Source organism: Procambarus clarkii, chromosome 36 (genome assembly GCF_040958095.1).
Source record: "Procambarus clarkii isolate CNS0578487 chromosome 36, FALCON_Pclarkii_2.0, whole genome shotgun sequence".
Lineage (NCBI taxonomy): Eukaryota > Metazoa > Arthropoda > Malacostraca > Decapoda > Cambaridae > Procambarus > Procambarus clarkii.
The window spans coordinates 6748741-6762499 of NC_091185.1; the positions used below are offsets into that span (position 1 = coordinate 6748741).

The following is a 13759-nucleotide window of genomic DNA, read 5'->3' on the forward strand; positions in this document are numbered from 1 at the left end:
ACCATTCTCAAGTCGATTGTGACGAACTACTTCAGCCACATTATTGTGACTCATCGCCTGCATATGATCTAGTTTGTAGACTATCCGGTTTGAAGGACTACAAATGTGGGAAAATTGTTGGGATAGATATAACGAGAACTACCAGGGACTTGTACTGTACTAAAATGAAAAATTACTGTATGCAAAAGTAATTCAACTAAAGTCTCCAGCTAGGGTCATAAGTCCTAGCTCCTCTTTCCTAATGACAGACTGTGGGCTGCCCCCTACCTAATGGTGAATTTGTTCACATGATATATCACGTTAGTGATTTCTGTGTGTATTGAAGTAAGGCCGTAGAGGTATGGGGGAAATTGTGTGAAACCCAGATTGGGCTTCGGAAAAGCTTCGGGATCCTAGTGAGAGCAGTAGCACTCTAGGTTGCAATTCTTTTGACCATGTGGTGGTACAGTTGACTAAGGCGCTTCTGAGAACATCAAGGTAGGTTCTGTAGGTTCAAATCCTTATTACGGCCATTGTAGATTTGTTCATTATACTGATTAGTTAGTTTAGGATATGATTTCATTACAGGATTAAAATCACAATATTTATTCTTGTAAATATTGTAAATAAAATATTTTTGTAAATAAATAGATATGTATTTAAACCATATGTCCTTTTTATTTTTTATATACTAGTGCAAGAAGGTGCATTGTGAGTATATAACATTGATGTTTTTAACATCACTAACACACAACATTTCGGACAGGTCCTTAATCTAACAAATAATTATAAGTTGATAATATGTACCAAATTTGAATAATAATAGGTACATTGTAGGAAAATTTTAAGAATATTAATAGGTAAATTGTAGTAAAATAGGCAAATTGCAGTAAATTTGAAAGTTTATTAACGGGAACATTGTAGCCTAATTTTGAGATTAGGCTCTCATACAATATTTTAAAATTCTCACACACCGAGCACAGTTGTATGCAGCTGAATGTGTTTGTTCATATTTCCAAGCTGAGTGTATCTATCCCCAGAGTGTGGGCACATGTAAGGTTTGTCATCAAATCATATGAACCACCATGTGGTCCTTCAGATAGTCCGGTCTGCTGAATAGTTTATCACACACATGACACATGTGAGGTCTCGTACCATTATGTCCCATCATGTGATCATTCAAGTTGCCAAGTCGGCAGAATCGTTTCCCGCAGTGCTTGCACGGGAAGGGTTTATCACCACTGTGGGCCATCAGGTGCTGCTGCAAATAATCATTTCGAAGGAACTTTTTCCCACACTCTTCACACACGTGAGATTTAACGCCAGTATGGACGAGCATGTGCCTGTTTATTCCACTGCGGTCGCTGAAGGTTTTCCCACACTGGTAACATGACGGCCTATCTGCCACCATTTGCTTCTTCAGTAGTGTAGATCTTTCCCCGGACTCTGGACACGCTTCTAACTTCTCACCAATATGCCCCAGCTTACTTTGTTCTTAAGTAGTGGAAATTCTTGGCCAGACTTGGGAAATACTTCTGACTTCTCACCAGGATACCGGTCACATAACGTAGGCTTCACACCACTACGTACCGCCCTCCGTTTCTTCGGTAGTGGAGATCCTTCCCCATACTTGGGACTCTCTTCTGACTTCTCACCACTTTGTACAGCCCTCCTTTTTCTCAGTACTGTAGATCCTTCCCCATACTTGGGACTCTTCTGACTTCTCACCACTACGTACCGTCCTTCGTCTCCTCAGTACTGTAGATCTTTCCCCATACTTGGGACTCTCTTCTGACTTCTCACCAGTGTCTTCCACAGGCTTCAGTAGTGTAAATTCTTGCCCAGACTCCTTGGGACACACTGCTGACGTCTCACCAATGTACCGCAGCATTCTGGCGCCTTGTTCCTCAGTCTCCTCATGCAGAGGATGAGTCGTGACAGACACATCACTCTCTTTCGAAAGATTGTCAAGTTGAGTGAATGTCAATAATCTCGTAATCTTTATAAGAGGTACTCATAATTGTGTTCACAACAATGACTAAATATTTATCTATAATGTGGAGTGAGGTGTCTAGTGTTCGAACAGTAACTAGAAAATGCAACTTTCTCCCAGAAGTAAATTATAAGGCCGAATAATCTTCAAGAGAACAGCGAATGGTGCAGATTGGTTAATGAATGATTTCCTTAATGTTCTGGTATATGTGTCGGGGTCCACGTACCCTCACCTCACCAATATGTAGAGAGGTGAGGTGGAAGTGCTTGATCCCAACACAGGCGGGTCATGGATGAATGAGCTGTTTGATTACTTAACACAAGATATTAATACTAAAGAAACTACAGAAGGCCTATTGGCCCATAGGAGGCAGCTCCTATTTATAACCACTCAATCCCACTTATATACATGTCCAACTCACGTTTAAAACAATCGAGGGACCCCACCTCCACCACGTTACGCGGTAATTGGCTCCTAATTCTTCGCCGTTCCAGTGAATGCAATTTAAGCTTTGTTAATCTTTCTTCATATGGAAGATTTCTAGTTTGAGGAATTAACTTTGTCATCCTACGCTTTACACGTTTAAGTGAATTTATATCCGTTCTATAGTACGGCGACCAAAACTGAACTGATTAACAAAGCTTAAATTGCATTCACTGGAAAGGCGAAGAGTTAGGGGTGACATGATAGAGGTTTACAAGTGGATGAATGTACATAACAAAGGGGGATATTAATGGAGTATTAAGAACATAAGAACATAAGAACAAAGGTAACTGCAGAAGGCCTATTGGCCCATACGAGGCAGCTCCTATTCTATAACCACCCAATCCCACTCATATACTTGTCCAACCCGTGCTTGAAACAATCGAGGGACCCCACCTCCACAATGTTACGCGGCAATTGGTTCCACAAATCAACAACCCTGTTACTGAACCAGTATTTACCCAAGTCTTTCCTAAATCTAAACTTATCCAATTTATATCCATTGTTTCGTGTTCTGTCCTGTGTTGATACTTTTAATACCCTATTAATATCCCCCCGGTTATGTCCATTCATCCACTTGTAAACCTCTATCATGTCACCCCTAACTCTTCGCCTTTCCAGTGAATGCAACTTAAGCTTTGTTAATCTTTCTTCATATGAAAGATTTCTAATTTGGGGAATTAACTTAGTCATCCTACGCTGGACACGTTCAAGTGAATTTATATCCATTCTATAATATGGCGACCAAAACTGAACTGCATAATCTAAATGGGGCCTAACTAGAGCAAGATATAGCTTGAGAACCACACCAGGTGTCTTGTTACTAACGCTGCGATTAATAAATCCAAGTGTCCGATTTGCCTTATTACGAACATTTATGCATTGATCCTTTTGTTTTAAATTCTTACTAATCATAACTCCCAGATCCCTTTCGCAATCCGACTTCGCAATCACAACACCATCTAGCTCGTATCTTGTAACTCTATCATCATTACCTAACCTCAGAACTTTACATTTATCAGCATTAAACTGCATCTGCCAATCCTTTGACCATTTCAAAACCCTATCTAGATCAACTTGAAGTGATAGTGAGTCCTCCTCCGAATTAATTTCCCTACCGATTTTCGTATCATCGGCAAATTTGCAAATGTTGCTACTCAAACCTGAATCTAAATCATTTATATATATTATAAACAACAGAGGTCCCAGGACAGAGCCTTGAGGCACTCCACTTACAACATTTTCCCACTCTGACTTGATTCCATTTATACTAACTCTCTGTTTCCTTTGGTATAGCCATGCCCTAATCCAGCTTAATATAGCACCCCCAATACCATGAGACTCTATCTTTTTAATCAGTCTTTCATGTGGCACTGTATCAAAAGCTTTGCTAAAATCAAGGTATACAACATCGCAATCCTTACCACTATCAACTGCCTCAACAATGCTAGAATAAAAAGATAACAAATTTGTTAAACATGAACGGCCATTTATAAAACCATGTTGCGACTCAATTATTAATTTATGTTTTTCAAGATGAAGACGAATTTTATTTGCTATTATAGATTCGAGTAACTTTCCCACAATAGACGTTAGGCTAATTGGTCGATAGTTAGACGCAAGTGATCTATCTCCTTTCTTAAAAACTGGTATCACATTAGCAACTTTCCAAAACTCTGGCACTCTGCCTGACTCTATTGATTTATTAAATATGGTTGACAGTGGGTCACAAAGCTCCTCTTTGCATTCTTTAAGCACCCTGGCAAACACTTCATCCGGCCCTGGGGATTTGTTTGGTTTGAGTTTTACTATTTGTTTAAGAACATCCTCCCTGGTAACTGCTAAACTCGTCAACCTGTCCTCGTCCCCACCCACATAGACTTGTTCGGCTGAAGGCATATTGTTAAGTTCCTCTTTAGTAAATACAGATACAAAATATTTATTAAAAATACTACTCATCTCTTCATCACTATCTGTTATTTGACCTGTCTCAGTTTTTAATGGACCTATCCTTTCCCTAGTCTTAGTACGATATAACTGAAAAAAACCCTTTAGGATTTGTCTTTGCTTGCCCTGCTATGCGAACTTCATAGTTTCTTTTTGCTTTCCTTATCTCTTTTTTAACATTTCTAACCAGTTGTACGAATTCCTGTTCTAAAGTGACCTCCCCATTTTTAATCCTTTTGTACCAAGCTCTCTTTTTACCTATAAGGTTCTTCAAATTCTTTGTTATCCACTTTGGGTCATTAGTATACGATCTATTCAATTTGTATGGTATACTACGTTCCTGTGCTTTGTTTAGAATATTCTTAAATAAGTTATATATTAAATCCACATCGAAATCCCCATTTAAGTCACCTATCGCTGGGTTCATGTCTCGCTCCAAGACCGGCCCACACCCCATACCCAAGCCTTTCCAATCAATTTGACCCAAAAAATTTCTTAGGCTATTAAAATCAGCTTTTCGAAAATCTGGCACTTTAACAGAATTTTCTCCTACTGGTCTATTCCATTCTATGCTAAATCTGATTTCTTTGTGATCACTGCTCCCTAGCTCACTCCCTATTTCGATGTCATTAATTTGCGTTTCCCTGTTAGTTAACACTAAATCTAAAATATTATTTTCCCGTGTTGGTTCCTTAATGTGTTGCGTAAGAAAGCAATCGTCAATTAATTCTAGAAAATCTTCTGCTTCACTATTCCCTGTTTTGTTCAACCAGTTTATTCCGCTAAAATTAAAGTCACCCATGACATAAATACTGTTAGATCTAGATGCTCTAGTTATTTCATCCCATAGATGCTTTGCTTCCATTCTGTCTAAATTTGGTGGCCTATATATTACTCCTATTATAATATTATTAGCTTTTTCGTTTAATTCAATCCAAATAGTTTCTGTGTGTGGCTCTGTTTTGATTCCCTCTTTGAGACTACATTTCAAATTGTCCCTAACATATATGGCTACTCCACCTCCTCGTCTAATACATCTATCTGTGTGAAATAGTTTAAATCCATATATTTGATATTCAGCTAATAGTTCTCTATTTTCTACATTCATCCACGTTTCGGTAAGTGCAATAATATCTATTTTTTCTGTGCAGACAAGAGCATTTAATTCGTTAATTTTATTTCTTAGACTTCTACTGTTAGTGTAATATACCCTAAGTGAATTGTTATTTTGCGGACCTTCTCTTTCAGTGATCGTTTTGCCAATTCCTTTCTCCCACAAATACATACTTTTATTACCTCCTTCCTCCAAATCAATTCCCATACCTCTATCTACTAACAGTTTAAACCCAAACAAACACCTCTAACCACTTCTTCTAACGAGTTCGCAACAGCAACAACCCCAGCTCTCGATAGATGCACCCCATCACGAGCATACATTTTATTTCTTCCATAGAAGTGTTCCCAGTTGTCTATGAAAGATATTGCATTTGATTTGCAATATCTTTCCAGCCGGCAATTGACACCAAGTGCCCTCGATATCCATTCATTTCCCACTCCCTTTCTTGGAAGAATGCCACATATGATCGGGATTCCTCCCTTGCTCCTAACTAACTCTATGGCTGTTTTATACCTCTGAATCAGTTCCTCACTCCTAACTCGACCAACATCATTTCCTCCCACGCTAATGCAAATAATGCAAATAATAATATTAAAAGTATCAACACAAGACAGAACACGAAACAATGGAGTATAAATTGGATAAATTTAGATTTAGGAAAGACGCGTAAATGCAGGCGATGAGTCACAATAACGTGGCTGAAGTATGTTGACCAGACCACACACTAGAAGGTGAAGGGACGACGACGTTTCGGTCCGTCCTGGACCATTCTCAAGTCGATCGATTTGAGAATGGTCCAGGACGGACCGAAACGTCGTCGTCCCTTCTCCTTCTAGTGTGTGGTCTGGTCAACTTGCGTAAATACTGGTTCGGTAACAGGGTTGTTGATATGTGGAATCAATTACCGCGTAACGTGGTGGAGGCGGGGTCTTTTGATTGTTTCAAACGTGGGTTGGACATGTTTATGAGTTTCCAAATAGATTGGAAAGTCTTGGGTATGGGGTGTTGGCCGGTATTGGAGCTAGACGTGAACCCAGCGATAGGTGACGTAAAAGGGGTTTTCGATGTGGATTCAAAATATAACCTATTTAAAAGTATTCTAAGCAAAGCCCAGGAATGTAGTATACCATATAAATTGAATATATCGAATAATAATGATCCAAAGTGGATAACAAAGGATCTGAAGCACCTTATAGGTAGTATAAGAACAAAGGTAACTGCAGAAGGCCTATTGGCCCATACGAGGCAGGTCCTATCTATAACCACCTAATCCCACTCATATACATGTCCAATCCACGCTTGAAACAATCGAGGGACCCCATCTCTACCACGTTACGTGGCAATTGGTTCCACAAATCAACAACCCTGTTGCTGAACCAGTATTTACCCAAGTCTTAAACTGGGCAGGTTGACGAGTTTAGCAGTTACCAGGGAGGATGTTCTTAAACAAATAGTAAAACTCAAACCAAACAAATCCCCAGGGCCGGATGAAGTGTTTGCCAGGGTGCTTAAAGAATGCAAAGAGGAGCTTTGTGACCCACTGTCAACCATATTTAATAAATCAATAGAGTCAGGCAGAGTGCCAGAGTTTTGGAAAGTTGCTAATGTGATACCAGTTTTTAAGAAAGGAGATAGATCACTTGCGTCTAACTATCGACCAATTAGCCTAACGTCTATTGTGGGAAAGTTACTCGAATCTATAATAGCAAATAAAATTCGTCTTCATCTTGAAAAACATAAATTAATAATTGAGTCGCAACATGGTTTTATAAATGGCCGTTCATGTTTAACAAATTTGTTATCTTTTTATTCTAGCATTGTTGAGGCAGTTGATAGTGGTAAGGATTGCGATGTTGTATACCTTGACTTTAGCAAAGCTTTTGATACAGTGCCACATGAAAGACTGATTAAAAAGATAGAGTCTCATGGTATTGGGGGTGCTATATTAAGCTGGATTAGGGCATGGCTATACCAAAGGAAACAGAGAGTTAGTATAAATGGAATCAAGTCAGAGTGGGAAAATGTTGTAAGTGGAGTGCCTCAAGGCTCTGTCCTGGGACCTCTGTTGTTTATAATATATATAAATGATTTAGATTCAGGTTTGAGTAGCAACATTTGCAAATTTGCCGATGATACGAAAATCGGTAGGGAAATTAATTCGGAGGAGGACTCACTATCACTTCAAGTTGATCTAGATATGGTTTTGAAATGGTCAAAGGATTGGCAGATGCAGTTTAATGCTGATAAATGTAAAGTTCTGAGGTTAGGTAATGATGATAGAGTTACAAGATACGAGCTAGATGGTGTTGTGATTGCGAAGTCGGATTGCGAAAGGGATCTGGGAGTTATGATTAGTAAGAATTTAAAACAAAAGGATCAATGCATAAATGTTCGTAATAAGGCAAATCGGACACTTGGATTTATTAATCGCAGCGTTAGTAACAAGACACCTGGTGTGGTTCTCAAGCTATAGCTTGCTCTAGTTAGGCCCCATTTAGATTATGCAGTTCAGTTTTGGTCGCCATATTATAGAATGGATATAAATTCACTTGAACGTGTCCAGCGTAGGATGACTAAGTTAATTCCCCAAATTAGAAATCTTTCATATGAAGAAAGATTAACAAAGCTTAAGTTGCATTCACTGGAATGGCGAAGAGTTAGGGGTGACATGATAGAGGTTTACAAGTGGATGAATGGACATAACCGGGGGGATATTAATAGGGTATTAAAAGTATCAACACAGGACAGAACACGAAACAATGGGTATAAATTGGATAAGTTTAGATTTAGGAAAGACTTGGGTAAATACTGGTTCAGTAACAGGGTTGTTGATTTGTGGAACCAATTGCCGCGTAACATTGTGGAGGTGGGGTCCCTCGATTGTTTCAAGCACGGGTTGGACAAGTATATGAGTGGGATTGGGTGGTTATAGAATAGGAGCTGCCTCGTATGGGCCAATAGGCCTTCTGCAGTTACCTTTGTTCTTATGTTCTTATGTCTTTTCTAAATCTAAACTTATCCAATTTATACCCATTGTTTCGTCTTCTGTCTGGTCCTATTGAATTTTGTAACTAGCTCATCAAGATTGTAACTTGCTTAGCTAAATGAATTGTGGGGTTCAGTCCCTGAGCCCATTATGTGCCTCTGTAACCCTTTCCACTACCGCCCACAAGATGGGTATGGGGTGCATAATAAATTAACTAAACTAACTAACTGTATGGTCCATACGAGGCAGCTGCTATTGGCCCATACGAGGCAGCTGCTATTGGCCCATACGAGGCAGCTGCTATTGGTCCATACGAGGCAGCTGCTATTGGCCCATACGAGGCAGCTGCTATTGGCTCATACGAGGCAGCTGCTATTGGCCCATACGAGGCAGCTGCTATTGGTCCATACGAGGCAGCTGCTATTGACCCATACCAGGCAGCTGCTATTGGTCCATACGAGGCAGCTGCTATTGGCCCATACGAGGCAGCTGCTATTGGCCCATACGAGGCAGCTGCTATTGGCCCATACGAGGCAGCTGCTATTGGTCCATACGAGGCAGCTGCTATTGGTCCATACGAGGCAGCTGCTATTGGTCCATACGAGGCAGCTGCTATTGGTCCATACGAGGCAGCTGCTATTGGTCCATACGAGGCAGCTGCTATTGGCCCATACGAGGCAGCTGCTATTGGCCCATACGAGGCAGCTGCTATTGGCCCATACGAGGCAGCTGCTATTGGCCCATACGAGGCAGCTGCTATTGGCCCATACGAGGCAGCTGCTATTGGTCCATACCAGGCAGCTGCTATTGGCCCATACGAGGCAGCTGAACATAGGAACAAAGGTAAATGCAGAAGGCCTATTGGCCCATACGAGGCAGCTCCTATTTATAACCACCCAATCCCACTCATATACATGTCCAACCCACGCTTGAAACAATCGAGGGACCCCACCTCCACCACATTACGCGGTAATTGGTTCCACAAATCAACAACCCTGTTACCGAACCAGTATTTACCCAGGTCTTTCCTACATCTAAACTTTCCTAATTTATGCCTATAAAAGATCAGAAGCTTGATCCTTGGGAAGGGAAGGTCAGAAGTTTGACCCTGGATGCTGATAAAAGCCGAAAGTACATACATACACACACACACGTCCTGTCCTCGACGAAACGACTCAATAGTTACTAAAGCTTCGACTTCGATTCTTACTAAAGAATCGACTTGAGAATGGTCCAGGACGGACCGAAACGTCGTGGTCCCTTCACCTTCTAGTGTGTGGTCAGGTCAACATACTTTAGCCACGTTATTGTGACTCATCGCCTGCAATAGTTACTAAACTATTTTCACCCCCCCCCCCACCTCCCCCCTCTCCACCCATCCCAGACACTCCCCCCCCCCTCTTCAGCTTTTATTTTAATTACCTTAATATTTGTTCTATATATGATTTTGTATGATAATTATTACAGTGTTGAGTCATATTCACGGTCGTCTCATTTTGGTGTTGTGTGTTAAGAGTGAATAATAAATATTGCGCGGTGTAGTGAGTGAGCGAGCACACATACACAGCCTCGCTCCTGTGCCAGGCAAGTCCACTACGGGCTCACCATAGCCCGTGCTACTTGGAACGTTTTGCTCCAAATAGCTGAATCTATAACAGCAACAACAAGGTGAGCGAGCCCCCAGTTTGGCGCCTCGCATCACCTCTTCTTCTTCTTGGGTAAGATTACCTGTGTTAATTAGCCCTGCTCTTGGTATGTCTTTGGTACCATTATAACCCTCCAGGGACCCCTCTCCCTCAATCCCTCCCTCCAGCCGGACTCCTTCCTCGTCCCACCCTCCACCTTTACACTTGTTTTATGTCTTGAGTGTAAACCTCTGGTGTTTATACACATACACACAGGTGTGGTGTACATGGTGTAGTGTGTGTTGAGTGTGTTATGCCTCCCACAGGGGTCTGGAGTACTTCCTGGCCATGGAGAACATGAACTTGTCTGCCATCCGCACCATCAGAGTCCTGCGGCCGCTGCGAGCCATCAACAGGATCCCCAGTGAGTACACTGCCCTCTACACCCGTTGTTGCTGCCTTCTCCACCCTCTGCTGCTGCCTTCTCCCTCAACACCCTCTGTTGCTGTCTTCTCCACCCTCAACACCCTCTGTTGCTGCCTTCTCCCCCCTCTACACCCTCTGTTGCTGCCTTCTCCCCCCTCTACACCCTCTGTTGCTGCCTTATCCTCCCTCAACACCCTCTGTTGCTGCCTTCTCCCCCCTCAACACCCTCTGTTGCTGCCTTCTCCCCCCTCAAAACCCTCTGTTGCTGCCTTCTCCCCCCTCAACACCCTCTGTTGCTGCCTTCTCCACCCTCAACACCCTCTGTTGCTGCCTTCTCCACCCTCAACACCCTCTGTTGCTGCCTTCTCCACCCTCAACACCCTCTGTTGCTGCCTTCTCCCCCCTCTACTCCCTCTGTTGCTGCCTTCACCCCCCTCCACACCCTCTCCTGCTGCCTTCTCCCCCCTCTACACCCTCTGTTGCTGCCTTCTCCACCCTCAACACCCTCTCCTGCTGCCTTCACCCCCCTCCACACCCTCTGTTGCTGCCTTCTCCCCCCTCTACACCCTCTGTTGCTGCCTTCTCCACCCTCCACACCCTCTGTTGCTGCCTTCACCACCCTCCACACCCTCTGTTGCTGCCTTCTCCCCCCTCTACACCCTCTGTTGCTGCCTTCTCCACCCTCCACACCCTCTGTTGCTGCCTTCTCCACCCTCCACACCCTCTGTTGCTGCCTTCACCACCCTCCACACCCTCTGCTGCTGCCTTCACCACCCTCCACACCCTCTGTTGCTGCCTTCACCACCCTCCACACCCTCTGCTGCTGCCTTCACCACCCTCCACACCCTCTGTTGCTGCCTTCTCCACCCTCCACACCCTCTGTTGCTGCCTTCTCCACCCTCCACACCCTCTGTTGCTGCCTTCTCCACCCTCCACACCCTCTGTTGCTGCCTTCACCACCCTCCACACCCTCTGTTGCTGCCTTCACCACCCTCCACACCCTCTGTTGCTGCCTTCACCACCCTCCACACCCTCTGTTGCTGCCTTCACCACCCTCCACACCCTCTGTTGCTGCCTTCACCACCCTCCACACCCTCTGTTGCTACATGTAGAGACTCTTTCAATATTTAGTGACATCTCATACAAAAGAGGTAGTATGGTTGATGCTCCAGGTATGAGGATCCTGGTGGACTAAGAATATGGTTGATGCTCCAGGTATGAGGATCCTGGTGGACTAAGAATATGGTTGATGCTCCAGGTATGAGGATCCTGGTGGACTAAGAATATGGTTGATGCTCCAGGTATGAGGATCTTGGTGGACTAAGAATATGGTTGATGTTCCAGGTATGAGGATCCTGGTGGACTAAGAATATGGTTGATGCTCCAGGTATGAGGGTCTTGGTGGACTAAGAATATGGTTGATGCTCCAGGTATGAGGATCTTGGTGGACTAAGAATATGGTTGATGCTCCAGGTATGAGGATCTTGGTGGACTAAGAATATGGTTGATGCTCCAGGTATGAGGATCCTGGTGGACTAATAATATGGTTGATGCTCCAGGTATGAGGATCCTGGTGGACTAAGAATATGGTTGATGCTCCAGGAATGAGGATCCTGGTGGACTAAGAATATGGTTGATGCTCCAGGTATGAGGATCCTGGTGGACTAAGAATATGGTTGATGCTCCAGGTATAAGGATCTTGGTGGACTAAGAATATGGTTGAGGATCCTGGTGGACTAAGAATATGGTTGATGCTCCAGGTATGAGGATCTTGGTGGACTAAGAATATGGTTGATGCTCCAGGTATGAGGATCTTGGTGGACTAAGAATATGGTTGATGCTCCAGGTATGAGGATCTTGGTGGACTAAGAATATGGTTGATGCTCCAGGTATGAGGATCTTGGTGGACTAAGAATATGGTTGATGCTCCAGGTATGAGGATCTTGGTGGACTAAGAATATGGTTGATGCTCCAGGTATGAGGATCCTGGTGATGCTCCTGCTCGACACGCTACCCATGCTGGGCAACGTCCTCCTCCTCTGCTTCTTCGTCTTCTTCATCTTCGGCATCGTGGGCGTGCAGCTGTGGGCGGGGATGCTGCGTCAGCGATGCTTCATAGAGCTGCCCAAGAATGTCACAGCCATCTCCGAGTGAGTTTACGCCTATCTTATCTTTGGGGTACATTGTTGGTGTGTGGGGTGTTGGGTGGGTATTGGGTGTTAGGTATGTGGATGTGTGGGTTAGGTACGAGCTTGGGCCTCTTGGGTCTGTTTGTTGAATGTGTGTGTGTTTTGTATGAGTGTGTGTGTGTGTGTGTGTGTTTCGGGTGTAGGTGAGAGCGCGTGTGTGACTGTGTGTTGATGGAGCTGGCTCATGGATTATGGTGAGCTCATTATATTCATTGTGAGGCAGATCCATAGCCTACACACTGCCATGTTGTCTCGGGATGGAATGTGAGCGAACTGCTTAAAGCTATCCAATCACATTCAGTCCATAACTACTTTGAAAATTAGTCTGTAAAAGATATTCGGCACGGGTTTGTGCAAGTTCCAGAAGGCCATCCGGACGTTAGACAAGTTCCGGCAGGCCATCCGGACGTTAGACAAGTTCCGGCAGGCCATCCGGACGTTAGACAAGTTCCGGAAAAGCCATCCGGACGTTAGACAAGTTCCGGAAGGCCATCCGGACGTTAGACAAGTTCCGGAAGGCCATCCGGACGTTAGACAAGTTCCGGAAGGCCATCCGGACGTTAACAGTTTGGAATGTGCTGCTGAAATTATTCTGCTAATTTACATGAATTTACTCGAGGGTCACATGTATCTAGTTGCAAAGACTAGGACAGGAAGCCTTTGGCGTGTCAGTCCCCCCTCCCCTTTTTCTAGGAATTATTTCCAACTGGATTTTAAACTGCAGTAATGTTTTGACCTTTATAGCTTGGGCGGGTAACACGTTCCATGTGTATATTACCTTGGATGACAGAGCATCTAGTGTCTGTGTTCTGCACTGTGTTTGTTGAGCTTGAAGCTGTTGCCCCTTGTGTGTGTGTGTGTGTGTGTGTTATATGTGCCTTTGTCATTAAATTTAAGGATGTGTTTACTCTCAGGTATTTCTCATATATGATGCTGAAATACAGCCCATTCTTCTGTTTAGATAGTACTTATAGTAACGATGCTGACCTTTGTACATATTGTCGTAATGCACAA

General features: G+C 43.4%; 1 protein-coding gene across 1 annotated transcript in view; it reads left to right on the forward strand.

Annotated features, from left to right (window-relative positions):
• Positions 1–13759, forward strand: part of LOC123756102 (Ca[2+]-channel protein alpha[[1]] subunit T) — a 487984-nt gene that overhangs the window by 203850 nt on the left and 270375 nt on the right. The window contains exons 5-6 of the mRNA XM_069336529.1: positions 10457–10554; positions 12532–12706. Of these exons, the coding sequence (XP_069192630.1) occupies positions 10457–10554; positions 12532–12706 (273 nt within the window). The remainder of the gene's footprint in view (positions 1–10456; positions 10555–12531; positions 12707–13759) is intronic.